General features: G+C 71.5%; 2 protein-coding genes across 4 annotated transcripts; one reads left to right on the top strand and one right to left on the bottom strand.

Annotated features, from left to right (window-relative positions):
• Positions 1–8: 8 nt before the first annotated feature.
• Positions 9–17,772, bottom strand: STKLD1 (serine/threonine kinase like domain containing 1). Of its 3 annotated transcripts, XM_045846074.1 has the most exons (19): positions 17,603–17,772; positions 14,849–14,935; positions 13,863–13,907; positions 12,527–12,601; positions 11,508–11,609; positions 10,282–10,352; positions 9,431–9,546; positions 7,928–8,046; positions 7,450–7,607; positions 6,546–6,676; positions 5,739–5,822; positions 4,296–4,412; positions 3,990–4,130; positions 3,177–3,305; positions 2,229–2,357; positions 2,023–2,151; positions 812–952; positions 461–540; positions 9–260 (listed from the first exon to the last, which is right to left on the bottom strand). In XM_045846074.1, exons 4-19 carry the CDS (start codon positions 12,596–12,598, stop codon positions 171–173), a joined length of 1,809 nt encoding a protein of 602 aa, XP_045702030.1. In that variant the 5' UTR covers positions 12,599–12,601; positions 13,863–13,907; positions 14,849–14,935; positions 17,603–17,772; the 3' UTR covers positions 9–170. The 3 variants fall into 3 exon arrangements, with proteins under 3 accessions (XP_045702030.1, XP_045702031.1, XP_045702032.1); XM_045846075.1 differs by lacking the exon at positions 13,863–13,907; XM_045846076.1 differs by lacking the exons at positions 9–260; positions 461–540 and having other exon boundaries at positions 818–1,227.
• On the top strand, positions 17,101–27,301 carry SURF4 (surfeit 4). Its single transcript, XM_045846084.1, has 6 exons — positions 17,101–17,282; positions 23,217–23,403; positions 23,780–23,856; positions 24,226–24,269; positions 24,630–24,816; positions 25,254–27,301. Exons 1-6 carry the CDS (start codon positions 17,235–17,237, stop codon positions 25,518–25,520), a joined length of 810 nt encoding a protein of 269 aa, XP_045702040.1. The 5' UTR covers positions 17,101–17,234; the 3' UTR covers positions 25,521–27,301.
• Positions 27,302–27,441: the final 140 nt, after the last annotated feature.

Here is a 27,441-nt window from a genome sequence, read left to right on the forward strand (position 1 = left end):
CAGGCGGGTCCTGTTTCGTCCCCTGTTCAGGGTGGTCGGGAGGCCCGCGGGTCCAGTGCAGCCACCCGATCGAGCCAGGGCTGAGGCTGCCCGCCCCGCCCCAAGGAGAATGCCCTTCAGGTGCACGGCTCCGGGAGGGGGCTCCGGCCGCTGGCGGGGTGTCTGGGTCCTCAGGCCGGAGCCTCCGGCCCCCCAGCAGAGCAGGGCAGCCCGGCCTCGCCCAGTCTCAGGAGCAGGCTTTCTGCGTACGAGACCAGCTCCTGGGAACAGAGGGGACACTCGGCAGGTCACTTTCCACGGGCAGCTCCTTCCCAAGGAGCCACTGTGACCTGACCCAGCCCTCCGACCGGGCCTGCCTGCCCCTCCCCTTCAGCTCGGGGGTGGGGCATCAGGCTTGTGGGGGGCTCCTGCTGCAGGAGCCTGGCCCCCAGGGGGCGCCCCCCCCACCCTGTGCACTCACCAGGCTGGAGGGGAAGCGCTCCTTGATCTCCTGGGCCAGGGCCCCGATGCCGTTGGATGCCAGCTCACAGAGGATGTCCCCTGCAGGCACAGCGAGGGTCCCCTGGCCTGCAGCGCCCCACCAGCCCGCTGCCCCAGGCCCAGCTCAGGCGCTTCGGGGGAGGGGCTGGCAGGACAAGGCTGGGTCCCTCCCGCTGGGGCTCAGGCTCAGCCTGGGTGGGCTCCGTGCACAGTGGGCTCTGGCCCTGTCTGGGGGGGGGGACCCCTCCCACCAGGCAGGCTGGGAGCAGCCGCCCCCGCGCCCCCTCGCCCCCACCCCCGAGGGCGGTGTGGCCGGCTGGCCGGCACTCACGGTGGGAGGCGAGCTGCACCAGCAGCCAACACACGTTCTCCACCACCTCTGGGTCGTCCCTGTGCCGCGCGTAGGTCTCCTGGACCAGGGCCAGGCCGCTGCCCTGCGCCTCGGGCACCACCACCCGCAGCGCCGCCAGCTCTGGGGCGAGGGGAGGCAGGGACCGGTCATTCCCTGCAGCTGCCCAGCTCCCCGTCCTCCGGCAACGGGCGCAGTCGGGTGCCGGGGCCTTAGGGCTGTTGAGGGCAGAGTGTTGGGGCTGCACTGGCCTTGGCGCTGGCAGAGGTGGGCACGGTCTCCCGAGGCCTGGGCGCCTCCGAGGTCACAGCCCCCTCCCGCAGGTGTAGGGCAGCTGCCACCTCACTTCCTGGTGGGAACACGGGGCTCCCAGCCTCGCCCTGTGCTGTGGGCGGGGCCTGTGGACACAAGGATCACGGTGCTGCCTGGACGTCCTGTCACATGCCCTCCTGGGGCCAGGGGAACCGACTCTCCATGGCAGTGGCCGGGCAGCCACACAACCAGCAGGTGGCCAGGCCTCTGGGGTCCTGGTCACTGGGTCCTGACAACCCCGCCCCTCGTGCGCCCGGCGGTGGCCCTTGGGACCTCAGCCCCTTCTCTGTCGCCTGAGGGTGGCGCTCGCCTCCACTGCAGTCTGGAGCTGGGGGGCCCCGGGCGGGGTGGGGCAGGCCTGCAGCCCCGGGTGCCTCCGCCCGAGAGGGAAGAACTGCCAGGCCCCCCGAGCCCCTCCCGGGAGTGGAGGCGGCCCCGCTCCCCTCTTCAGGCCCAGGCACCGTGGGGCTGAGCTTGGCCAGGCTGCGCACAGGGACAGGCCCAGACCCGGGGGGCAGGGGCGGGAGCTCCCACGCACACCGGCTGGCGACCCTGGCGGGCTAGGGCTGGGCAGGGGCAACACCTCGGGGTTCATGCTGGGGCTGGGCCCTGAGACAACCCTGCCTCCTGGGCGGTTTGGAGGAGCAAGGTGCCCGGAAGACCTGGGCCCACTCGCCACGGACAAGGACGGCCCGAGGAAGCGTTGAGCGAAAGGGAAAAAGTTAACAAGTGTGTGTGTGTGTCTCCATGGCAACCCCTGGGTCCCAGGGACAGAGTTTGCTCCTCTTCCTTTTTGGGTGCCTTGCCCCGGGGAGGGGGGGGGCAGCCGGTTTCCCCCTTGCCTCCCAGCGGCGGGCGGCCGCTCTGCCGCCCGGGCTCACCGGACACCTGGGCGAGGCCAGCCAGCGCCCGATAGGCGTTGTTCACCAGCAGCACCCCGTCCTGGCGCAGCCGGACGCTCTGCAGGAGCAGAGACACCACCTCCTCGAACAGGGGCTCCTCGATGCAGCCTGCGGAGGGGGCCGCGCGTCACCCCAGGGGCCCAGGGCCGCCCCCGGACCCCGGGGCCCCGGCCCGGGGGGCTCACCCAGCATGGACAGCAGCCAGAGGATCGCGCAGCCGGCTTCGGCTATGTCCGCGTCCGTGGGGTAGGTGGCCAGCAACTTGGTGATGGAGTCCGGGGCTTTCTTCAACAGGTCCTTGCTCGAGGTATCAGCTGGAGCCAGGACAGGGGACAGACACCCCACCCTCGGGCGCCTGCAGGCCTGTGGGTGAGGCCCCCACCGCTGCCTCCCACCAAGGCCAGCAGAGCGGGAGCTTGGGGGACCCTGTCAGCTGTCCTCAGAGACGGGAAGGTGGCTGGCGGGGGGCTGCTTTCCAGCCCACCACGGACACTGGGGGGGGTTCTCTGGAGTCCCAAGGCGGGGCTCGGGTGTGGGCGGGGCCTTCTCCGGCTCTGCGCCCTCCTGGCCGGGAGCCTCCCTCCCTCCCTCCCTGGGCAGAGCCACCCCCAGGTGCTGCCAAACCCAGGGGGCCTGGGGAGAGGGGCGGCGTGGCGGGGGCCCATCTCTTTTACTGATCACGCTGTCCTGGTTTTCCTCCTCCCCCAGCCCCCCACCCAGCACGCCCACTCCCTCGGGGCACCGCCCCTTCCCCGGGCCCCCCCCAGCCTCCCCCCAGCCTCCCGTCTGGCCACCTTCCGGGACTGGCTTTGTCCTTTCCCTGCTGCTGGCAAGAGTCTCCCTCTGTCTGTGACCTTGGTCTAGTACCAGTGGGTCTGGGAGTGGGGGCCTCTTCACGCCTATCGTAACTGAGGCCCCACTTCCTGGCCGGGCCGTCTCTGCATCACTGGTGGGGGGTGGGGGGGCTGACTTCCTAAACCAGGGGCTGTGGGGAAATCCCAGGATGTGGGAGCTGGCAGTCCCGCTGGGCGGGAGGCACCCCGGGAAGGGATCCCCAGGACAGCTCCTCTCTGGGTCTCTCCTCACCTTTCTCCCCCCCCCGCTCCTGGGGCCGGGGCAGGGGGCCCACTCACCGCCCACCAGCAGGGTCCAGAGCAGGCGCAGGCTGGCCAGGCAGAGGTCCCTGTGGCCGTCCCAGGCGCCCAGGTGCTCCACCACGTGCCGCAGCAGCCCGGCCTTCTGCAGCTCCTCCGCGGCGTGCCCTGCCGGGCGGGTGGGGCAGGGGCCGTGGAGGAGGCCGCCTCCAGGAAGCCCTCCCAGAGCACCACCCCTGTCCCGCACTGTCCTCAGGCGGCAGTCCCTGGTGCACCCCCTGCAGCTGGGCCCGACCCAGGCAGGCGTCCCGGGGGCCACCAGCCCCAGCACACCCGTCCCACCCCAGGACCCCGGGCCCCAACAGCGTCGTGTTCCTCCCACGGACCCCGGCCCCACCCCCTGGGCTGCCGCCAAGCAGACTGAGCCCCCTGGGGCCCCGCTGGTTCCCGGCGGGACGGCCTGACAGGGGCCCGACGGGTGCTCCGGGGGACACTCGCTGCTGTGACACGCCCTGTCCCCTCCCCACAGTGGCATCCCTGACGTGTGGCCAGCGGTCCAGCCCATCGCCCCGCTGCCCCTGGCCGCCACGGGCCTCCAGGGAGAGTCCATGGCTCCTCACCAGGCGGCGGGGAGGGGGCGGGCGTGTGCAGCCCTGGGCACGGCCCCTCCCTGGGGGCCTTGGGAGGCCGGCGGGCAGCGGGCCGAGAGAAGCCGGCGCCGGCGCACGGCCTGGCCGGTGCCTGTGCCCACCCGTGGAGGGATCGGGCGAGAGGAAACGGGGTGGGTGGGCAGGACAGACCCCCTCAGGCCCCCCGCACCGCCCAGCCCGGCGGGCGGGCGGGCGGACGCACCCTGGCCGCAGATGACGGTGAGGAGGCTGTAGGCGATGACCTGGAGCTGCCTGGAGCCTGGGTGGCTCCGCATGGTGCTCAGCAGGAAGGCGGCGATCTCGCCGTCCCTCGGGCTCTCTTCGGCCGGGTCCTGGGCCAGCGCTGGCGGGCGGAGCCTGGGGTCAACCCCGGCCAGCGCCGGGGACCAGGGGGCGGGGAGCCCCTCCTCCCCCGTGCAGGACGCGGAGGTGCGCCTGGCCCTGCTGCCGCGCGGCTTGCTGCGTGAGCGGGTGGGGGGCCCGGCCCACCGGCGGGGTGGGCGCCCACCTTGGCCCAGGACGCGCAGCAGCAGGGCGCCGCCACACAGCTGGATGTCCAGGACGCTCTGGTGCCGCTGCAGGACGGCGACCAGCTGCTCCACCTGCTCCGGTGGCCACGGCAGACCTGCAGGGCAGTGGCGGGGGGGACTGGGGGCAGGGGCCCGGGCACCAGAGGGGGCTGGCGTCACAGGGGGCGGGGCGGGGTGACCATGCTTGGCGTGTGGCCGCCCCGGGCATCTTGTCCCCAGGGCCCAGCTCTGTGACCAGAGCTCTCCTGCGGCCACACCCACGTGCAGACGTGACCACGGGGCCGCCCTGCCCTGGACCGGCCTGCCTGTCCGCAGCCCCTGCCCATCCGCAGCCCGGGGAGTGCCCCTCCGGGGTCCCCGGCTTTCCCGCCCAGCCGTGCTGTGCGCTGGCGAGGGGCGGGGGGGCAGCCGTGAGCAGACGACCGAGGGTCCATCCTGGCCCGCTCCCCCCCACCACCACTTCCCTCTCCCGGCCCCTCCCCCCTCTCAGGGCCGCAGTGCCCAGGAAGCCAGGCCAGGGCCGGCCCCTGTCCAGACCCGCCTGTGGCAGGCCAGGCTCCAGGTGGCAGGAAGGGGCCTGGCGGCCTCCCTCGGTGTCTGCAGGAAGGACAAAGCCCCCTCCCACGGCCTGCTCCGGAGGGGGGGCGGGGGGGCCCACACAAGGGCTGTGTTTGCTGCAGCCTAAACGGGGCCTCTGCTCTCCGGGGCCGTGGGACGGACCTTTGCGGAAGGACGGGTGGCCGGCAGAGGAATGCGGGGCAGACGGGTGGTGGCGGACAGATGGGCGGGTGGTGGGCTGGGCGGGTGGTGGGCGGACGGGGGGACAGGCGACTGGAACAAGCAGTGGGGTGGGTGGACGGACAGATGGACGAGTGAGGGTCGTTTCCAAGCTGCTGGGACGGAGGCCGAGCAGACACGCTGCACAAAACCGCGTTTTGGCAAAGTGGGGGAAAGGCCGCCCTTGCTGACGGAGACTGTTGGGGAGACAGGCTCCGCGCCCTCGGGTGGGGGGTGAGTGGGCACATCCGTGGAGGGCAGGCTGCAGTGTCTGTGGAAGCGTGAGGTCCTCACGCCCTGCACACCCAGGAGCGTGCCCCCTGGGAGCACACAGGCCCTCCCGGGGGCTCCAGGGCGCTCGGGCGCCACGGGGCCGGGGGGGCTGCTGGAAGCGGCAGTGTCGGCCGCGGCAGCCGTGAGGCTCGGGTGAAGGGAGGCGGCGGGAGACAGTCTGGGCTGCAAGCTGCGCGCACCCGGCGCTGGGAGGCGGCGGCCACACGGGACTGTGGCCTCGTCCAAGCGGGCCCTCGTGGGGACGGAGACCAGCCTCAGAGGCGGGAGGGACACTGCTGGGGGTGTGGGGTGAGGGCCTGGACCCCCCCCCCCGGAGAGGAGCTGGGCGAGGGGAGTGGAGGGGCCCCTACCTAGCTGGTCGTCGGGCATCGTCATGAGCCTGTTCATGACCTCGAGCTGCACCTCAGGCCGCCGGGGGAAGTTGCGCATGACCTCTGCAGGGAGGGGGCGGGAGGGTGTGGGGCGGGGCGGGCCCGCCTCCAGAGCCCGTGCCCGTGAGACGGGGAAGCCCAGCAGCCGGTGCCTCCCGGCCACCCTCCCACAGAAACGGGCCAGAGCGGGCAGACGCTGCGGGGTCCCTGCGGAGAGCCACGCGGCGGACGGGCGGACGGAGGGAGCAGCCCACCCACACCCCACGCAGGGACACAGGGCCGGGCGGGCGGGGCCGTCCTGGGACGTGAAATGACCTCCAGCTCCCGCGCCCCAGCCCGGGGTGTGCGGCAGAGCCCAGCACAGACACCTGGGGTGCGGGGTGCGGGGTGCGGGGTGCTGGGCCGGTGACGGGGGCCTGAGGGTGCCGAGTGGCCGGCGGAGCCCCACGCACTTTCTCCCCCTGCAGGGACGCGCCTGCCGGCCACCGGGGTCCTGGGCAAGCACTGACCACGCAGGGAGGGCTGCTCTGCACGGGACCCCCTGGCTGTGGGCGCCAGTGCTGGTGTTCAGGGGCGCGGCAGGGAGGGGCTGCTCAGCGGCTGCAGGGGCAGGGAGGGCGCCCGGCGGGGGAGCCTGAGCGGGGTGCACGGGGGACAGAGGGAAGGGCAGCCGGAGCCCCCCCCCCCCCGGACCTGCCGGCCCCATGGGAGGAGCAGCCCAGGGGTGGGGTGGGGGCGGGGTGCTGACCCGCGGGAGCTGAGGCACCGGGCCCCCCTGGTCATCACCTAAGATGCTGGCCACGTGGCCTTCCAGCAGGATGCGCGAGATGAACTCAGGCACCGCCCGCTGGTACGGCGCCAGGGCGCCCCTCGGGGCCCTGAAGTTGCTGCTCTCCAGGGCCCGGCGGATGATGTCGCTGGGGGGAACGAGAGAGCCGCGTGGTGGGCGAGCTGGCCCTTCGTGGCGCTCCGACGGACGGACGGACGATGGGCAGCCTTGGGACGCTCAGGGCGGCCCCGCCCGGGTGGACGCTGGCCCCCGACGTCCCGTGTGGACTCCGTGTGGCACGCCTCTCACGTGCCACCGGTGGGTCCCCCCCGGCGCCCCAGCAGCCCCACCTCCCGGAGGGCCCGCGTCTCTCGCCCGTGTGAGCCCGTCCTCTGCAGAGACACCAAGCGGCCCTGGCTGGCGCAGCTCAGTGGGTTGAGCGCGGGCTGGGAGCCAAAGCGTCGCAGGTTCGATTCCCAGTCAGGGCACATGCCTGGGTTGCAGGCCACGGCCCCCAGCAACCGCACATTGATGTTTCTCTCTCTCTCTTTCTCCCTCCCTTCCCTCTCTAAAAATAGATAAATAAATCTTTTTAAAAAATACACCGAACACCCGAGTTCCCAGCCACGGTGGCGTGAAGGCGGGCACAGCCCCGCTGGCTTCGGTGTGGCAGGTTCGCTCTCCTGGTTTTTAAACAAACTAGAACCGGCGCATCCGCCAGGTCCTGGGGCCGCACGCCCCTCGCCGGATGCAGGGGCGGCCTTGTGGTCTCCGTCCTCCGGGACACGTCACCGGACTGGGCTGGGGGCGGCGAGCCTTGGGGACGCCGGGCCCCCGGGAGGCGGGCGGGCGCGGCCTTCGCCCGCCAGGGGCCGTGCCCAGGACACGGTGGGGGAGCAGGGAGCGAGACCCCGAGCTCACCTGACGGCTATCCGCTCCGAGGGTTCCACGTGCAGCATCTCGGGCAGAAGGGAGCAGAAGGCGTGGGTGACCCGCCTCTCCCGCGCCGTCCTCAGGACGCCCTGCAGGCCCTCCGGCTGGCTCCGCAGGGACTTGCGCAGCAGCATGGCCTCCGTGGCCTGCGGGGGTGGGGGGCAGGGATGGTGGAGCCGCCGGGCACCGGGGCGAGCGGGCGGGGAGACGCGGCCGCCCCCTTCCCCTGGGCCCCGGAGTCCGCCCGGAAGGAGTGGCGGCTCAGACAGAAGCCCAGGGCCGTGGGGCACAACCCTCCTCCCTGCCCACGGGGGCGGGGTCCCTCGGGCTGCCGCAGGCCCCCCCCCCCACGGTGGGGGCGCCTTGCCACTGCAGCCCGCGGGTGACAAGCACAGGCCCGGCCCCCGTGGCTTGCAGCCGAACCCACCCTGAACTCGAGCAGGGGGTGCAGGACTGGGGGGCTCACCCCCAGGAAGGAGCAGGTGACCATGTCGAGAACGATGCAGCCCAGGGACCAGATGTCGGACTTGGGGGTGAAGCAGAAGTCGAGGGCCTCGGGCGCCATCCAGGACTTGTGGGAGGGGTCTGTTGGGGGGCAGGGCGGGTGTGAGTCCTGGCCTCCCCCGGAAGCAGCAGCTCAGGAAAGAAGCCCGTGGCCGCCCTGCTCAGGGGCGAGGACAGCGTCTGCCGGGCGACGGGGGGAAGGGGGGAGGCCCCCGCCCCCGGTCTTCGAGAAGCCGCCCACCTCTCAGGTGCCCGCCCGGCGGCGGCGGCGGCGGCCGCGGGCGCAGCAGACGGAAGGGGGCTCCCATCTGCACCCTCTGAAATATCTTGCTCCTTTATTGTTTGTTTCTTTGGTTAAGATTTTATTTATTTAATTTTTGTGGAGAGGGGAGGGAGGGAGGGAGAGGAAAAGAAACATCCGTGTGTGGTTGCCTCTCCTGCGCCCCCCACTGGGGACATGGCCCACAACCCAGGCACGTGCCCTGACTGGGAATTGAACCTGCGACCCTTGAGTTTGCAGCCCGCGCTCAACCCGCTGAGCTACGCCAGCCAGGGCTTTTTTCTTTTTCCAAAGACTTTATTTATTTTTAGAGAGATGATAAGGGAGGGAGAAGGAGAGGGACAGAAACATCAGTGTGTGGCTGCAGCTCGTGCGCCCCGCACTGGGGACCTGGCCCGCAGCCCAGGCCCGTGCCCTGACCTGAACTGAACCCACAACCCTGCGGCCTGCGGGGCGACGCCCAGCCCGCAGAGCCACGCCGGTCGGGGCGCACCTCACCCCTGTGAGGGTCAGGACCTGCCGGCAGAGTGCCAGCGGCCCCACCCTGGTTTCCCAGCCTGAACCCCAGACACGGAGCCATCCGCGCAGGGTCCTGGTCCAGCTGTGTCAGGCCCTGGCCGGCCGCGGGCAGCCCCTCCCGCTCTGGACCTCCGTTCCCTGGTCAAACAGCGCCAGGGGGCCGCCAGGGGCCCCCGCCATCCATGCTCCCAGCAGATCCACCCACCCGCCCGTTCACGCACCGGGCCCCACCGTCGTGTCTCGGGTGGGGGAGCTCATGCCCCGGACGCCCCGGCTCTCCCGGCCCCTGGGTCACTTCAGCGCCTGGCCCCCCACAGCCTCCCGTCTGGGCGTGTTGCCGTCCTCCTCCGGGGCCCGCCCACTCCCCCATGGCGGTCAGCACTTTCTAGGGGTACTGTGGACCCTGTGTGGCCCCTCCACCCCGGTGGGCTGCCGCTGCTGAGCTCCCGTCCGGGGTCTGAGCCCCCGTGAGCCCCGCGGGGCCGTGTGGGGCCTTTGGGAGCAAGGACGGGTCTGACGTCACCGTGCTCCGGCCCCTGGGGCGGCCCCCGCCCCCTGGACTCTGAGCGGCCAGCCCTGGGTGCACGGCCCTGCCCCCGCGGCTCCCTGGCCAGCGCGGCCGACCCAGACCCAGGCCGGTGGGGGGAGGGGGGGCGGGACGACCACCTTCCTCCGCTCGGATGGTCCACTTGGCCTTGTGGGTCATCAGCGCGGCGGCGCTCAGATCCTGCAGCTTGCAGTGGTTGCGGCTGACCAGGGCCACGTTGGAGGGCTTGAGGTTCCTGGAACCAAGGGGACACCTTCGCGCCCCGCCCGCCCGCCGGCCGGCGTGCACCCTGGACCTTACCCCTGCCCGCCCCGCCCCGCCCCGCCCCCTCTTCCACGGAAGCCCCTCTGCAGCCCACTTGTGAACACTGTCTCCTGCGCACAGGAGGCACAGCCGGGCGTTTTAAACCGCAGAGACTGGGCCGCCTGCAGGTGGGGGCCCCCCCACCCCCGAATCCCGCAGCTCCTCCCAGGTCTGAGCTTCGACGCCTTCACTCAGGGGACGACCCCGACCCTGAGCGTCTCCCTCCGACACGGGGCCCGCCTGGTCTCCCCACCTCCGTGACCTACGACACCGATGCCCCCCCCCCCCGACGTCCTTCCAGCCCCTCAGACCGCGGGTTCCAGGGGCGGGGCCGGGGCCAGAGGCCGCGCGGCTAATCTCCCGTCCGGTCCGGGGAGCGCCGCTCTCTGCCCTCGTCCCTTGCACTTTAGAACCGGCCGCCGCGTCCACTCGCCCTCCCTCCGAGAAGCCGCGCCGGGCGGGTGCGTCACCGGAGGGTGGGGGGGTGGTGGCGTTCTGACCACGGTGCCGTGCCGGGAGGCCGGTGCTCCCGACAGGCGCCTGCCCTCGCCCCAGACGCACGTGCTGCGGCCCCACCCGTCCCCCTGGGTCCCGCACGCAGGCACTGGTGTCCGAGGGGACACGGCGCCTTCCCTCCGACAGCGACCTGGCCCCCGACCCCGGTCACCTGTGGATGATGTCCAGCCGGTGCAGGAACTCCAGGGCGTCCAGCACCTGGCCCAGCACGTTGTGCATCCACTGGGGAGAGAGCGAGGGGCGCCGGCGCTGCGGGGGCCGCAGGCTCGTGCGCTGGGGCCCCCACAGTGGCTCCTCCGGGTCCGCGACCCCCCCCCCGGGAGGCCAGCAGGACCCGGCCAGGCTGCGCATGGCCGCACCAGCCGAGAGCTCAGACCCCGCACCCCGGTCCCCACGAGGTCGCGCCGACCTCACTGCGACCAGGAACTTCTGCTGTTAGCAGAGAGAGCCGGCCCGGCCGGGCGGCTCCGGCGGCTAGAGCGCCCGATACCCGAGGTTGTGGGTCTGACCCTGGTCGGGGCCCACGGGGACCGGCCGGTGGGTGCGAGAGCAGGGGACGACAGACCCGGGTTTCTCTCCCTGCCTGTCTCCCTGCCTTCCCCTCTCTCTCGGCCCAATAAGTAAAGACCAAACAGAACAGAAGAAAGAGAACTGGCCAGCCGCGGGCGGGGAGGGGACTGTCTGGACACTTGTCCACGGACCGACAGGAAGGGACAGACGACCCCGGGGTCTGAGCGGGCAGCGGACCCGAATGGGCACAACAGGGGGTTCCCAGGTGGCCGGGAGGTGCCCGCTGCTCTGGGCACCCACTGCTCTGGGCACCCACAACCGCTGAAGCTAAACGTCTCCTTCGATGCACGTGAGCAGGTGGACCCGCCAAAGCGCGGCCAGTGCCAGCGAGCCCCGGGCCCCAGGCCGGCGCGGGGGGCACCGGGACGTGGGCCGGAGCTGCGCACGCCTGCTCTGCGGCCCGTCCCGGGACAGGGAGCGTCTGGGTCCCCCAGAGGGACCCCGGCCATGCTCGGGCCGCCGCCGCCTCCCTCAGAGCCCTGTGCTGGCGCCGGCTCGGCGCAGGCGGGCCTCAAGGGCGCCAGGTGAGGAACCAGGTGCACAGGCGTGGACTGCAGGGCGGGCCGAGGCCGGGCCGGGGGTCCTGACCGACTGGGACCGACCGGCACTCCGGGGGTGCTCTGCGCCCCGATCCGGCAGGTTGCGCAGGCACGACCGTGTGAGTGTGCCCGGCTGCACACACAGACCTGAGGATTCGGGCAGACAGGCCCTGGGGGCCCTGCCTTCCCCTCCGCCCCACCCCCATCCCCACCGAGGGGGGGGGCTGCAAGGTCCCAGGGCCCAGGCGGCCAGGGCAGCCTGTCTCACCTCCCAGTCGATGACCTCCTTCGCCTCCCTCTTCTTCTGGATGACCTCCTGGAAGCTGCCCCGGCTGTAGTCCATCACCAGGCAGAGCAGCAGCTGGGAGGTCTGTGGGGACACGGGCCCTGGCCGCTGTCCATGGTGGTGGGGGGAGCACTGCCCACTGTGGCTGGGGCACCGGAGCGCCTGGGAGCGCCCCCCACCCCCCGCTCGGGTCTGCAGCCCCACCCCCACCCCAGCTGCACCTGCACTCGGACCTGGCCACAGGGAGAACCACTCCCACTCCCAGGCTAGGCGTCCATCTGCCTGCTCCCCAGGGGGGGCCGCCCGAGGGGCCCCGGCACACCCGGTCAGGGGCCGACGCCCAGGGCTCTGGAAGACCCCGCTCCCCCTCCTGCAGGGAGACAATGGCCGCTTGGTGTTTCCGTGCCTCCTGAAGAGCTCACAAGATGGATGGGGCGGCGGCCTCTCCCCGAGTCCTCCCCCAGAGCCCGGCCCAAAACGGGGTGGGCGGGGGGTAACGCGTGTGAGAGGGAGTCAGGGTCAGGGGTGCCAGCCCCAGGTGGCCGCGGCCGCGTGATCAGGGTCTCCCACTCAGCAGAGGCCCCCGCCGCCCCCAGTGCTGTCCCCCTCGGTCCCAGGGGGGCAACAACTGCAGGGCAGGAAGGCCCGCAGCCCACAGGGTGGGGTACAGGCTCAGGGGCTGCAGGGGGCCCGGCCTGGCGCCCCCGGGGCACCCCTGAACCCCTCTGCACCCAGGGACCTGGGGATGGCACTGCCCACCCCATGGGCCTCCCGGCTCCGGGGAGGAGCTCGCTGGTCAGCTGTGCAGGTCCAGGGGCCCAGGACAGCCTGGGGCCACGGCCGGGGCAGCAATCTGCCTGGACCTGGGACAACAACCCCGCCCCCACTGGGGTGGTTGGGGCACACCTGAGCCGATGGCCAGAGAGCCCATGCTCTGCCCGCAGCTCGCCGTCCGCGCGGCCGCCGAGGGGCCCCGGCCACGGGCGTCGGCTCTGACCCACCTGGCTGTTCCACGCGATGAACATCTCCCGGTACATGGAGACGTGGGCGTGCCGAAGCTTCAGCAGCGGCATCAGCTGCGGGCACGAGAACAGAGGTGGGGAGGGGGGGCGGTCGGGGACCCGGACGCTCAGTGTCTGCTCCCCTGCCCCGCACGCCAACAAGAACGCCGGTGTCCTGCCCCGGGCAGGCCGGGCACCGTGTGCAGCTGGCCGGTGGCCAGGGGCCGCACCACCCGGCGTGGGTCCCGCTCCGGCAGGTGCACGCCGCCTGTGCTGTGTGACGGGGGAGCGGCTCCTCAACCTCTCTGAGCCTCCTCGGCTCCCCTGGAAACAGTGGTGACAGTGGCATCTGCCTGGCAGGGGTGTCACAAGGACCGAGGGCCCCGACGCAGGCCAAGTGCCTGGCGGAGCAGGAGGAGTGTCCGGCAGGGGTGGCTGGAGAAGGTGGGGGGCTCACGGGGGGTGTATACCGAGGCGCCCTCGCCTGCCTGCAGGTGCCCTGCCCCCACCCCGGCGGGAAGTGTGGTGAGAAGGGGCACAGCAGGCAGCGGAGAGGACCCCCACCGTCCCACAGCCACCGAGAGCCGGGACTGCGCCTGTGTGGGCGGGGGGTGGGGGACCGGGAAGGGGCCGGAACGCAGGGAGCTGGGAGGGTCTGGGGGCCACAGGAGGGCTCTCTGCCCCTCTGCCGGAATGTGGCCCGGGCCCGTCCCTGCCTGTCGGTCACACTGGGGACCGAATAGCTGTGTTGGGGGCGAGGGTTGGAAGCTGGCCACTGCAGACCGAGGGCGGCGATAAGAGACCGTCACCCAGGGCGGCAGACACGGCCCTGTGAACCTCAGCGGCGCGGCTCAGAGCCTCCGCCCAGCGACCACAGTGTGCGCAGCTGCAGTCACCGCGGCCGCAGCAGCCGGGACGGCAGGGCCGTCTCCGCCTGGGGGAGCGGAGGGGCGTGAAACAGCGCCTTTGTCACACGACTCTGTGCTCCGGGGTTCCTGCTGGAAGGGGCGTTTCCGTCGTCGCGCACGTCTTCGGAGGACGGTTGCTGGGGGACAAGCCGAGGGCCCGGGCGGACATGCAGACACCAACACGCGGCCCCGGCTGAGAGCGCGCGCCCAGAGCCGTCTGCGCCCAGGTCGGGGTGCGCGAGTTCAGGTGCAGATGCCCTCCCCGGCCTGCGGGCTTCCGGCTGCCCAGCAGCACGAGGCCAGACCTGCTCCCCCACCTCCTGCCCCCACCCAGGCTGCCCCCCACCTCCTGTCACTCCCTAGGAGCGCACAGAACCTTCCCCGCGTGTTCTGCACCCCGTCCTCTGCGGGGAGCCCCCCAGGGTTACCTCCTCCAGGGCCTCGTTGGCGTGGTGAACGTCCAGGCATTCCACCTGCGGGGACACACCTGTCCCGAGTCCGCACCGCCACCACCGCCACCACCGCCACCATCACCGTCTCTATCATCGCCACCATCACCACTGCCACCACCACCATCATCCTCACCACCATCCTCACCACCATCACTGTCACCACCGCTATCACCACGATCTCTACCATCACCAGCACCAGCACCACCATCTGCACTGACTCTTTAGAAAGCTCCTGACTATCCAGGAGACAGCAGGGCCGGCCCCGAGTAGGCCAGTGATGGAGGAAGAGGAGGGTGAGGACTCCAGGCCCACGGACAGCAGGCCTGGCAGAGCAGAAGGGCTCGCCACCTGCACGGGTGTCCTGACCTCGACGTGTCCCCGCCATGTCCGGGGACACCAGCAGGTGCCAGCTCTCTTCCCCCAGGCCCCTGACTCACGGGCCCACCAGACTTGGACACACGAGGGCTGTCCCCCACTGGGTCCGAGAGAGGGCCTGGTGTCCCGTTCTTAGCTCAGTGGGACCTTGGCCACGTCCCTGTCCCCTTCTGTAAAACTGGTGGCCCCCACTGAGGCAGCTGGAGGTCACATTGTCGCAGGAACTGCGTGGCCCCAGCTTGCGTGCAGCCTCCGGGAGCCCCTGCCCTGTCCGTGGCTGTGAGGTGGGGCCGTGGCCCCCGCGTCGCTGGGCCGGCGGGAGGCTAACTGAGATGACACCTCACTGAGTGACCGGTCGTGGCTGTTGTCAGGGTGAAAAGGGGCACTTCCTCTCCAGCGAGGTAACGGCCACCCGGGAGGGGAAGCTGGAGCACCCCGAGCCACCCCACGCCCCTGCCCGACCGGGTCCGCCTGGAGGCTGCGGCCGAAAGGAGCCCAGCTGCGGCTGTCCCGTCGAGAGCTGCTCTAACTCGGGGGCCCACCCTCACGGGGCGGGGGGGGGGGGTGGCCCGGGCACGGCCGCTCACCTGCTTTAGCACAAGCCTCGCTCTGGTTTTTCTCTCCTCCACCACCAGGTTCACCCCCAAGGCCCCGGGGGCCAGCTGGTGCAGCACCTGCCCGCGGAAGGGGAAGAGGCTTTCAGGGGACTCACCAGCCCTTCCCTGCCCAAGTGCGCTCAGCTCCGAAGCCGCCCCGCTCCCCCTGCCTTCCCTGCGGCCCGAGAGCATCTCTGCCCCGTTCCGCAGGTAGAGAGAACGACCCGGAAGGCCGAGCAGCCGTCTGAGGGTCGAACCGGAGCCCGTCTCTTTGGGGCCGGCTCCGGAGCTCTCCCCGCGGCCCCTCGCCCGGCGTCAGGTTGCAGCGAGGACCAGCGGCACCCGAGAGCCAGCACGGGGCTGTCCCTCTCCCCAGCCCCCTGCGATGCCAGCGTCCAGCACCCGCCGCCCCCCTGGGCATCCAAACAAGGAAGCATCTGGTGTGACCATAGGCACAGCCGTGTGCGCGCCCGGCACCGTGTCCTGTGCTCTGCACGCCGGTCCCCGCCACTGCCGTCTCCGTGTCCAGGCTGGAGGACACGGAGGCCCAGGGGCCGGGTCCTGCCTGAGGCTGCAGCTCCAGTAGCTGAGACGGCCCAGATCAGACTGGAACTCACTCGGGGTCGGACCCTGGAGCCTGGGCGTGAGCCTGACCTGCAGGAGGTGGCCACCGTGCGTGCACGGACGTCACGGGGCGAGGCTGGATGATGGATGGAGGAAGTGGGGTGGGACCCCCCGGTCTTGGGACTCTCTGAGCCCAGGAGAGTTTGAGGGCTCTGTGAGATTCGGCCCCTGTGAGCAGCCTGAACCCGGCTTGGGGAGTCACAGGGGCAGCGTCCTGAGCAGGTGACACAGCTGCCAGATGCTCAGGCCCTATCCGGAGCGGCAAACCGGACAACGCACCTGTGTGATGGACCATGAGTCTTTTCTCCCTGAAACAGTAACTTCGCTTTCTAAATCTCTGGCCCCCCCGAGACCCCCCCGCCCCCCCTTCACCACGGGTGGGCTGCCCTGGAGTCCTCCCACCCGAAGTGAGAAAAGTCTCAGGTGCACATGCTTGTCAGAAGAACGGCATCTTCACAGAGGCCACATGGAATGTTGCACAGAGTGGACGTGTTATGCATAGAAGCGTTTAATTAGACGTTCGTGGGTTTGAATTCTGCAGCTTTGCTTTTGTGAATGTCTCAGGTCCTACACCTGGTCACGGGCCAAGGACACGGCCCAAACCCCCCTGCGGGGGCTACTGACAAGTGTGTTCGGAGTCTGGGGGCTCCTATGAATCGTCGGCAGCCTGGGTGCCCTGTCTGCATGGGCCCGAGGCCACGGACCTGTGGGAGAGGAGGACGGAACTGTCTTCCCCCGGCAACGTTCAGGCAGGCGAGGCTACGGAGTCCTTAATTTCACCCACGGTTTCAGAAAGGGGTAGACCGGGGTCCAGAGAGGCAAAGGGCACCCAGGAGGTCACCTTTGGGGGTACCCTTTGAGCTGGAGGCAGTCGCTGGCCAGAAAGCGCGTCCCGTGCTTCCTTGGCGGAAGGACAGGGGCGGAGCGGGGGGCCCTCGCTGGCAGCCTCTGCCCAGGCTGCGACCGTTAAGCCAAGTAGGGGTCCGGGGTGGCAGCAGGAGGTCCGGGTCCCTTGTGGCTTCTCCCAGACGGTCGGGCCCTCGTCCCCCCAGCCTCCCCGCCCGGGGACACCTGGACACCTTGTACTTTTCCATAATGACTCCACTCCTCTATCTCTCCCTCGGTGGGGCGCTAGGGGTGCGCCCCCAGCCCGCGCCAGCAGTGGGACCCTCGACTGAGCATGCTCAGTGGGGACCGCGTCTGGGCGAGCACCCCATCCCCCACCCTGGGGACGACCCTCAGCCCGGGGTGTGGCTGCCCGACCACGTGACCCTCCTGCCCAAACCGTATCTGCGGGGCCCCAGGTGTGTCCCTCCGGCGACCAGGCCCTGAGAGCCTGGCCGCTTTAAATTTCTTGCTGAGTGGAGTATCCTACACGGTGGGCGGGGCCGAGCTCGGTGGGCGGGGCCAGGAGCGGCCGGCGAGGTCGCGGCGCGGTGGGCGGGGCCTCGCGCGTGGCGGGCGGGGTGGGCGGGGCAGGAGCGTGGCGGGCGGGCCTAAGGGCGCGGGGGGCGGGGCGGCGCGCGCGGCTGGCGGTGCGGCTGCGGGCGGTGCGAGGCCCCTTTAAGGCGCGCCCGGGCGGGCCCGCCGGCGCGGCCCCTTTAAGGCTTGGCCTACGTGGCAGCCGCTGGAGCCGCCGACTAGAAGCCAGGCCGGCCGCCGGGCACTTCCTGTGGAGGCCGCGAAGGGCGCGGGTGCCGACGGGCCGGACGCGGAGCGAGCGAGCGAGTGAGCCGAGCCTCCCGCCGCCGCCATGGGCCAGAACGACCTGATGGGCACGGCCGAGGACTTCGCCGACCAGGTGCGGCCTGCGGGCCCCGCGGCCTCCCCGCCCCGGGCCCCCTCCCCCGGGGCCCCCTCCGCGGGCCCCCTCCTCCGGATCCCCCGCTCCCCATCCCCCGGCCCCGCGCCCCGGCGGCTCCCTGAGCCGGCCCCCCGCCCCGAACTCGCAGGGTCTCCCCGAAGCCTGGGCCGGGCCTTCGCCCCTGGGATCGCGCCCCTGGGATCGCGCCCCCTCCCCCCAACCGCGACCCTGCGGCCTGGGCTCGTTGCCCGCCCCGGCCCGGGACGCCCCCAGACCCGGCCCCCGGGCCCAGCCTGCCCCTCCGGCCGCCTCCTCACCACGCACGGTCTGGGGTGTGTTCTCGGGCCCCGCTCCGGCGCTCAGCTCGGGTGGCCCGTCCCCCCAGCCTGGCCCGGGCCTCCCTGGAAGGTGGGGGCTGTGAGCGGCTGCCTCCCCGCCCCCGGAGGCCGTGGCCCGAGCCCCGGGGGGCTTGGGGAGCGCCCTCCGTGCGGGCCGCTGGGGCGATCCTGCCCGCCTCTCCTTTGCCGGGGCGCTCCTAGGAGGCGGGGTGGGGAGCTGGATGCTGGAGCGGGGTTGGTCAGACAAGGCAGTCTGGGGGTCCTCCTGGAGGGAAGGGGGCGCCCTGGTGTGCACCCCGACGGCAGAAAGCACAGCCCTTTTCCTGTCCCCTCCCCAGGTGCGTGGACTCGGTGGGGTCCCTTTGACCCCGCAGTCTCCCTCCCTGGACTCTGCCCCGGGGCTGAGTTGAATGAGGATCCATCTTACACAAGCCCGGGAGGGAGGAGGGGACGCCCGGCTTCTCTTCCCGGGCGCGGGCGGGCGGCTGGGGGAGGCTGTGGGAGGCTGTCGGAGCAGAGGTCCTGGCGGGCGCAGGGGACAGAGCGCCCGGTGTCGGCAGAGAGGGGGTGCCCCTCCGGCTGCCAGTCGGTGGCCCAGGACAGGCGTGCGCGCAGGCTCCGCCCGAGTTCGGAGCGGCGAGGGCCAGTCGCCGACCCCTGGCGGGGGCTCCCAGCCGCCCCACTCTGCGGCCGCGCTTCTTGGAAGGCCTGTGCGTACTTTTTTGAAAACACAAAAACAAAAACCGAGTGTCTTCTGATCAGTTATCAGTGAACAAGCTTTTCCGTTCCGCATCCCCAGGGTTGGTCGGGTTCCCAGTGCACCGCTCTGCTGTGGCCCAGAGTTATAAAACCAGTGTGTGGGGGGGGGGGGCGGGCGGGGGGGCATTGCCGTGGAGCACGGTCTTTCCCGAGGAGGCGAGGCGGTGTCTCTGAGTCTGCAGACGCAGTTTCAAACTTGTATCCCTTGCAGAAACAGCTCCAAGCGAGCGCAGGCCTTGTCGGTTTTCACTGACATAATTTTGGTGACCCAGTTTTATCTCCCCGATCAGCCACTCCGGAGGAAGTCGGCTCCTTTCAGCCCAGGGAACCGCGGGGGCCGCGGCCCCCGGCTGTCGGGCCTGGAGGAGCCCGGTTGTGCAAGTGGGTGTCATAACCCCGTCCAGACGCAGCAGCTCTGGCCAGGCTGCTGCCGACTATCGCGCGGGCAGCTCCCTGCCAGCAGCCACCGCCTCCTGTCCCTGGCGACGCGTCCCCTCTTCCCTCCATGCGTTCTGTCTGCGTTGCACGGACGCAGCCCAGTCTGGGGCCCGGCGGGGCCCCGGGGGCAGGGTGCGCAGGGCGGCGGCACCCGGTGAGGGTTGCTGCGGGAAGACCAGCGAGGCCCACCAAGGCTGGAGTCCTCCTCCGGCGGGAGGGTGCGGAGGTGGCGTGTGGCCCGAAAACCAGAGCGGCCCTGGGCGGCGCCTGTCAGGGGTCGGCTGCCCTGGGGATGGCTGAGGTCATGTGGGTGATGCAGGGGTCCAGGGATCCCCCGGGGTGGAGCCCTGGCCCTGCTGCCCTCGGTGGGCCCACACCACAGGCCCGGAGTCTTGGCTTCTGGCAGCAAGTCTAGCCGAGCTGGGTCCGCACGCTTGTTTTCAACGCTTGCCCACACAGTGGCAGAGCCGAGCGGCCAGCGACAAAGGGCCGAGAGCCCAGGCCTTTCGGGTGGAAGCGATCTGATCCGAAGGGAGTGGGGAATCCCCGAGGCTGCTCACCAGATGATGCGGCTTGTCTGTCCTTCTCCAGCCTCCGGGAAACAAGAGCAAAAACGCGTGGCGCCTTTGGCCTGGAGGCCGGTGTTGCTGAGGGTGTCACAGAAAACGCCCGGGCGCCCTCGGGCCGGGACGCCCGGAACTCTGGCCCTTCCCCGCACCGTCCCGGGCCGGCCCTCTGTGCGCGCTGCCCTGGCCCACGGAGGGCCGGTCCCACGAGAGGCCGGCCAGCGTCTCTGCCCTTGGACGTGAAGGGAGGCTGCGTGGCTGTCCGTGACCTTTCCTTGAGGTCCGAGGCGGCGAGAGCGCAGGGTGAGCCGTCTGGTTAGCTGGTGCTGGCCTCAGGCTCCTTGCCCTGGGTGGCCGGGACAGTGTCCTCCGGCCCCCGGCGGTCCCGGTGCCGCAGGAAGTGCTGACCGTGCTCCCCATGGGAGCCAGGCGCCCAGCGGCCGCCTGAGACCAGGTCGGCAGGGAGGGCCGAGGCGCAGGAGCTCCTCGGCCTGTGTGCGGGGTGTGATGCCCGTAAGCGGGCATGGGAGCGCTCGGTGGGCTCAGCCTGACGGCTGGTCACCAAGGTGACGCGCCCACGACGGGGGGGCCGTTCTCCAGTGCGGCCTTGCCCTTGTCGCCTGCACGCTGGCGCCACAGAGAAGGGCTGGGGGGCTGCCTGCCACCCAGGAGCTCCCGCGGCCTCCGGGAGAGTGCGGGTGGTGAGGACGGCCTCGGGCTCACTGACCCGGGCCGGCCCCCGCAGTCGGGCCCTGGACTCAGCTCGCGGGTGCTCTGTCCGCCCCCCCCCCCCCGCCGCCCCCCAGGCTTCCTGCCCCATGCTCAGGAGCGGGCAGAGAGGCAGGCAGGGTGCGGACGCCCTCTTCCCTGCTCACCTGTCTGGGTGGGGACGCGGCGAGGCTGTGGTTAGGGAGGCCTCCTGGGGGGGGGGGGTGAGGCGCCACGGGGTTCTCCGCCGTCTGGCTGTGCCCCGTGGTTAGGGAGGCCTCTGCCCGCCGTGGCGTGCTCATGGGGGACGCCCGGCCGTCTCTGCTGCTGAGGGCCAGCCGGCCCCCGCCGGTCCCTCCAGGGGCGCACGGAGCAGCACTCGGGGAGACCGGCTGGGAGTCCTGGGGTCGCGGCAGATGCGCACGAGGCATCCGTGAGCTGAGGAAGGGCACCTGGCCACAGGCGGCGGTTTCCAGGGCGTGAGGACGGCCCCTGACCCCGGCGATAAGGAAGGCCAGGCCGCCGGCTCCTCTTCCTCGGGGTGTTCGCCGACCAAGAGTGGCGACGGCTCGCCCCGGCCCTTTGGCCCCGGACGGGAGGAGAAAGGGGTTCCTGTGCCCCACGGGCGCCGCAGCTGGCTCCGTCCCGGGGCGAAGGCTCAGGCCAGTGTCCTCTTCACGCTTCCTGAGTGCCCTCGGGCCTCCAGAGTAGCAGCCCCTTGGGAAGAACCCAGCTTCCTGCGTTTCTGAGGCTGCTCAGCTGCAGTCGGTGGGGCTCCATTGTGAGGTTCGGGGATCCCTGTGGAAGGCCCCCCGCCCCCCCAGGGTGGCTGTCCCTCCAGAAGGTGCCTCCCGCGACGGTCCGCCTCCGGCCGTCCTGCCCGAGTCCCTCCCGAGGGCAGCGGCCAGGCTCTTCTCTGCCCCTGAGGGAGCACTGGTCTGGGGACACGGCCCAGAGCCGCTCGCAGGGGCTCAGCGGCCAGGTCTGCGCCAAGGGGACCGAGATGGGGGGCGTCGGGGACGAGGCGGAAGCCGGGCGGGGCCTCGTGGTGCCGACCACGGCTCTGTCCCTCGTGTCCGGTGCCGGCGGGTGCCCCTGGGGGCGGCAGGGGGTGGGGGGAGCTGTGAACGGGCCCAACTCAGGAGGCGGGGGGCGGGGAGCAGCCTGCACCCAGGCCGCACCTGACTTTGACGCCGGGGGCGTGCTCGGGCCAGAGCACGGGCCGGGGCTGTGGCGCGGCTTTCCCGCGGGCCGGCCGGGGGAGGGCAGTGAGTCACCTGTCTGGGGGCGGGCTCTGCCGCCGCTCTCTCATCCTCTGGCCCAGACACCGAAATTAAGGGCCTGGGCTCATCCCGGGGGCTCCCCCGCCCGCCGGCCTCCCACAGACGGGGAGCACCACTGGGGGGGGCAAGCCAGAGCGCTGCCGACCTCCGTCCTTGCGTCCCCCCGCCCACCCAGCGGCCCACCGTGGCCCGGCCTCCAGTCTGCTCGGCCTCACCGAGCCCCCCTCCCGGCTTCGACATCCCCGGGGGTCCTGCCCCGCTGAGGCCCGAGCCGTTGCCAGGGTCTCTCCGTGGGGCCCTGGCCGGAGGCCCGGCTGCAGGGCGGGGGTGCTGTTTGCCTGCTGGGGGCCGGGGCGCTCGCATCGTTGCCGGTTGCCGGGCACCTGGGAAGTGTCGTGAGGCAGCTGCGAGGCAGGAGCGGGAGGGGGCGCGGCGCCCACTGTCCCGAGCCCCACCTGCTGCAGCGCGCACGGTCGCGCCGGGGCGTGTGTGTCCCGTGTGCGCTCTCTGCGTGGGCTCCAGCGCTCACCCGGGAGTGCCCCGGGCCTCTTGTCACCGCGGGTCCACCCCTTCGGCCGGCTCCTGGAGGCTGGCCCGACCCTGAGCGACCGTTGGGCCCACCGACCTCGCTGCAGAGAAGGGTGGCTTGGGCCAGGCTGCCCGCCGGTCACCGTGACTTCTGCCACCGCTCTGGGGCGGGGGCCGAGGGGCCGAGCCCACGAGTGTGGAGCTGACCTCGCGGGGCCCCGGCCCCGCGGGTGGGAGGGAAGGACGCCCGGCGAGGGAGGGCGGTGCGGGCGACTCCGGCACCTTCAGGGCCTCGTCGGAGAAGCCTGCGCTCTGGAGCGCTCTCACTGCGCCCTGGTCTCCGCTCCAGGGCGGGCTTATCAGCCTGCGGGGGGGCCAGGCGCTGCCGGCCTGCCCTCTGGACCCGCGCTGCTGACACGCCAACCCCGCGGGCGGGTCCCGATCTTTCTCCCGAGCTCCTGCTCTGTTATCGCGTGTCCCAGGGCTTCTGTCCCTTTGCACCCCAGCCGTGCTCCGTTGGCGGGGGACCCTGCCCGGGGCGGCGCACCCGCTGACACTCGCACCACGGCGTCCGCCTGCCTCTGTCTCCTGGCGCGCGTCCCCAGGGACGGCTTGCGCGGAGCAGGCGGAAGCGGTCTGTGTGTCTCTTGGACGTGAGCCGGGGACTCTGCTCGCCCGCCCGTCGGTGCCGCCGAAACCGCTGTGCGCCCCGTGGCTTCGGTCTGCGAGGCCTCCCAGGGCCCCCAAGAGCCCGCCCCTGAGCCCCCTGGCCGCTGCCCACACCGAGTCCAGGCAGCCGCCCGGGCTCCGTGGAGGGGCCGCCCCGGGCCGGGCAGTGGGCCGTGGTCCGGACCGCATGTGCGTGCCGGCCGGCCTCTCGCTGCCCCAGGGGGCCGGGCGGGGGCGAGTGGGGAGCCTGGGCTGGCCGACCACGAGGCCGCCCGGCCGGGGAGCCCGGTGGCAGCCGGAGCGGCCGTCGCTCGGGGCGCTCTCCACCCTCGTCCGTCCCGAGGGTCCCCGAGCATCGCTGGGTGGCGGGGGCAGAGGGTCGGCGCGGCTCTGGGCGAGCCCTTCTCCCCGAGGCTCTGGGCCGCTGAGGCCCCGGCCCGGGGGTACAGGCTGTGTCTTGAGGTGGTTCTTGGCTGGCGGCCGCTGGACGTGTCTGCCGAGGTGACACAGAGGTCACAGCAGAGGGTTACCGCGCGGGCTCTGTGCCCGGCAGACAGGCGCGGGCGTGCCGGCGGCAGGGGCCTGGGGAGCGGGGGGTGCCAGTCCGGCCGCAGCCCCTCACCGGCGCCTGCGGCCCCCCAGTTCCTCCGAGTCACGAAGCAGTACCTGCCTCACGTGGCGCGCCTCTGCCTGATCAGCACCTTCCTGGAGGACGGCGTGCGCATGTGGTTCCAGTGGGGCGAGCAGCGGGACTACATCGACAGCACCTGGGGCTGCGGCTACCTGGTGGCCTCCACCTTCGTGCTGCTCAACCTGCTCGGGCAGCTGAGTGAGTGGCCCTGGGCGCGGGCGGGCTCCCTCGGTGCTGGGTGTCCGCCCCAGCTGACCGTGGTGGGCGGGGGCTGCTAGCGAGGGGTCCCAGCCCCTGCATGGAAGGGCCCGGAGCAGGAGACGGGGCGGAGCCGGGACGTGGGAGCCCAAGGCGTCGGGAAGGACGGGTCCAGGAGGAGGGAGAGAGGGGCAGGCTGGGCCGGGACGCAGTTTCCCGGGGGCCTCAGGCCCTGCGCCCCCGCCCCCCAACGCCGGGCTGTCTTCTGGGGGCGGCCTGCGCCCCGTGCACGCAGGGCAGGGCGGGGACCGCCCTTCCGGCCCGTCTTGCGGCACCGGGCTGTGCCCTCTGACCCCAGCCCCCCCCCCCCCCCCAGCCGGCTGCATCCTGGTGCTGAGCAGGAACTTCGTGCAGCACGCCTGCTTCGGGCTCTTCGGGATCATCGCGCTGCAGGTACCGGGGCCCCCCCTTCGCCGCCCTCTGCAGCGTCGTTGACCGTGGGGGGGGGGGCGAGTCACAGGGTTGGCCTCGGCCAGGACCCTCTCGCCACCAGGGCTCTCCTCCACGGGGAAGCAGCCCTGGCTGGTCACACGGGGTCTTCAGGCTGCGGGGTCTGGGCCCGGGTCCCGACCGCCTCGCGCCCCCGGACGCCCGGGCTGGGCTCTGACTCAGCAGGCGCTCCGACCTCGGGCCATCCCCGGTGTCCGGGCGGTCTGTGTGTTTTCTGTCGGAAAAACTGCCTAAAACTGCCGGTGGCCCGGTAGGAAAGAGGGGTCTTTGGAAGTGCCGCCACCTGAGCATCTCTCTGTCCTCTGTCCCCAGACGATCGCCTACAGCATCTTGTGGGACCTGAAGTTTCTGATGAGGTACGTGCACTGCGGGTGGAGAGCGCGGGTGCCTTCCCTGCCCCCTCCCGGGCTGTGCGGGCTGCCGGCAGGGCCCCCCACCCAGGACCCCAGCACACAAGTGAGAGTGAGGTCGCTTCTCCGGACCCCGGACTTCACGGGGTGGGGGGCCAGGTGGAAACACGCTTGCTCCCAGGGACGCAGCTGGTCCACCGTAGAGCTGCGGCCGGCACCGGCTCCACGGGTGCTCGGTGACCCTCGCTGTGTGGTGGCCCTGGGGCCCCGCGCCCTCCGTGTCCTGCTGGGTCTGCAGCGGGGGCACAGGGGCCCTGTCCCCCCGTCCCCCGTCGGGTCCGGTGACGAGCGCGTCTCTGCCCGCAGGAACCTGGCCCTGGGAGGGGGCCTGCTGCTGCTGCTGGCAGAGTCCCGCTCGGAGGGGAAGAGCATGTTCGCCGGCGTGCCCACGGTGCGCGAGAGCTCGCCCCGGCAGTACATGCAGCTGGGCGGCCGGGTGCTGCTGGTGCTCATGTTCATGACCCTGCTGCACTTCGACACCGGCTTCTTCTCCGTGAGTGCCACCCCGCCCCGCCCCCCGAGCGCGGGAAGAGGCCAACTCGCAGGCTCCCGTGTGCCCAGGAGGCGCCTTCCAGCTGCACCGGGCCCGGCCCCTCACGCCGACCCCGTTTTCCCTCTGCTCTCTGCCCTTACCGTGTCATCTCCGGCGCTGGGGGCGCACAGTTGGAGAAGGTTCTGCCCTTGTCCCCAGGGGCTTGCCAAGCAGGCCTTGGCCGGGGAGGCTGGTGCTCAGTGGCCCCAGGGACCCCGGGCCGTTGGCCCGCTGCACGCAGAGCACTGCTGCACCTCCCGTGCCCATGGCCCCCTGCGCGTCCCCGCCTGCCACACAGCCCCCCTAGTCCCGCCCCGCCCCGGGCAGGCACACCTCGGTGCCACGGCTGACCTGCTCCCCTCACGCGCACCTGTGTTCTCACCGCCCCGCCCCCGCAGATCCTGCAGAACATCGTGGGCACCGCCCTGATGATCCTGGTGGCCGTCGGCTTCAAGACCAAGCTGGCCGCCCTGACCCTGGTGGTCTGGCTGTTCGCCGTCAACGTGTACTTCAACGCCTTCTGGACCGTGCCCGTGTACAAGCCCATGCACGACTTCCTCAAGTACGACTTCTTCCAGACCATGTCGGTGATCGGGGGCCTGCTCCTGGTGGTGGCCCTGGGCCCCGGCGGCGTCTCCATGGACGAGAAGAAGAAGGAGTGGTAGCGGGCCCCCCGCCGGCCGCGCCCCGCGGCCCCGAGGACCGGCTCCGGGTGGGCTCGACAGGCTGCCAGCGTCCGCGTCCCCTGCCCCCTCCCCGCCCCGAGAAGGCACAGATGTTCGAGAACTTTCGCTGCAGACACCTGGAAATTGGCGGCCAAATCTGCTCTGGACCCACCTCCTGCGGCCTGACCGCTCGGTGCTGGCCGGACGGTGAGCACGGCCCCTCCCCCGGTGAGGCGGCGGCTCGCCCCCGCCGCTCGGCCCGGCCGCCAGGTGGCTGCGCCCCCTCCTGTCCGGTTTCCCTCTGGGGTGACGGGGGCTTCAGCTGTACTGTGAGCAGATACATCCGTGTGTCCTTCAACGCAGTCTCCCTCGTTCTTTCCAAGGTTTACGTTTTTAGCCAAAACTACTAAACGATTTCGGACGGCCCGGCCCCGCCTCACACACACTGCCCAACTGCCCGGTTCAGAGCTGCCCCGTGGCTTCCACGGTGCCCCTGCCTTGCGCTGTGACACTTCACAGGGGAGGTGGGACAGTTCGGAGGAACCCCAGCCCCCCAGAACCGGGCAGCACTGGAGGGGCCGCTCACAGTTCCCGGTCAGGGTCACTGACGAGTCAGAAAGCTGGCCTGGCCGGCGCAGTGCACACGGGGTCGCACCCTGGGAGCCGAAGGGGCTCGCGGTGGCAGCGGGGGCTCCCAGGCCAGTTACCTCGCTGCCGACCTACCACACCCTGGCTGACGCCGGGCAGAGCCTGCCCTGGCCGGGCGCCGCCTGGGTTTTCCTTGGGCCTGAGGTCCTCCCGGGGCACGCGGCTGCAGCCACGTGTCCACCAGGCTGTGGCTTGCAGTGTCCTGCCTGCTTTGCTGGCCGCAGCCCAGACTACCCTGCGCCTGGCGATGCCTTGCCAGCTGGCCCCGACCCCGCAGCTGAGGTTGTGGGGCGCTGCCTTGCGCTGCACTCCTCTCCACGGGCGTGAGCGCTGCGCTGCGCACTGCCCTGCACCTGGCCGTGCCCTAGCGAAGGCCCCCGGGGGAGCCAGAACGTCCCTGCGGCCCCCCGTCCTCTCCCCAGACCCTTTGGGGACAGTACAAGGCAGTGGCCCCTTGGAGCCTGTCCCTGGGGTGGCCAGGGGTGGGGGCCATGCTTGCCTCCCGTGCCCCTGCCCTCCACTCTGATGGGCTGCTCAGGGAGGGGGGGCTGCCTTCTGCCCCCCAGGGCCCTTAGAACCGTACCTGGCTCTGTAGCCTGAGCCCACCTATCCCCAGGGGGGTGGGGGCGCACCTTCCACCACCCACCTGTGTCCCCAACGCAGGGGAGGCTCATCCCGAGTGCCACACTGACGAGGCCGTGGCCGCAGGACAGGGCCTCTCTGCTCCTGGCCACTCGCTATGCAGCACACTTGCTTTCTGACGCGGCCTGGGCCCGGGGGGTGGCACAGCCTGACGGCCCCAGGGAAGGGCACTCCCCAGCCCTGCGCCCGGAGACCTCAGTTGGTCTGGGGGGCTGGGCCGAGCCAGGAGCCGCAGCCCCCCGGTCGCCGGCGGGAGGTTGCTGCCACCAGCCCGGCCCCAGCGGCAGAGCCCGGGAATGGGCGGTGCCGTCGCCGGGAGGAGCGATAAGCGACCGGCCAGGTAGTATTGGCAGAGATAATTTCCGAAAATATTTTTTGCTTTATGTGGGGAAATAGGTATCGATCTCATCGTATGCTGTATTTTATATTAGTTGTGTTTGAAAACATTCTGGTTTTTGGAAACACCAAAATAAACTATGGCGTTTGTTGTACGTGCTGTGACCCGCGGGCGCTGTCCGGGGGGCGGGGCCCTCCCGGGCTCTCCCGGTGCCGCAGGGAGGAGCGCTGGGGCCTCATCCGGACGGGGTGCTCCCCTGGGTCCTTGCTGCGTCCTGGGGGCAGCCGACGGGAA

The sequence above is a fragment of the Phyllostomus hastatus genome, unplaced genomic scaffold (genome assembly GCF_019186645.2).
Source record: "Phyllostomus hastatus isolate PE091 unplaced genomic scaffold, TTU_PhHast_1.1 phas_contig_495, whole genome shotgun sequence".
In the NCBI taxonomy this organism is placed as follows: Eukaryota; Metazoa; Chordata; class Mammalia; order Chiroptera; family Phyllostomidae; genus Phyllostomus; species Phyllostomus hastatus.

Excerpts from the sequence above, each read along its gene's own strand:
- STKLD1 (XM_045846075.1), bottom strand. The coding sequence starts at position 12,598 with ATGCCGCTGCTGAAGCTTCGGCACGCCCACGTCTCCATGTACCGGGAG. Across the intron at positions 4,413-5,738 it reads GATGCCCGACGACCAGCTAG|GTCTGCCGTGGCCACCGGAG; the intron begins GTAGGGGCCCCT and ends ACTGCCCTGCAG. Across the intron at positions 4,131-4,295 it reads GCTGCGCGTCCTGGGCCAAG|CGCTGGCCCAGGACCCGGCC; the intron begins GTGGGCGCCCAC and ends TCCGCCCGCCAG.
- SURF4 (XM_045846084.1), top strand. The coding sequence starts at position 17,235 with ATGGGCCAGAACGACCTGATGGGCACGGCCGAGGACTTCGCCGACCAG. Across the intron at positions 17,283-23,216 it reads CCGAGGACTTCGCCGACCAG|TTCCTCCGAGTCACGAAGCA; the intron begins GTGCGGCCTGCG and ends GCGGCCCCCCAG. Across the intron at positions 23,404-23,779 it reads CAACCTGCTCGGGCAGCTGA|CCGGCTGCATCCTGGTGCTG; the intron begins GTGAGTGGCCCT and ends CCCCCCCCCCAG.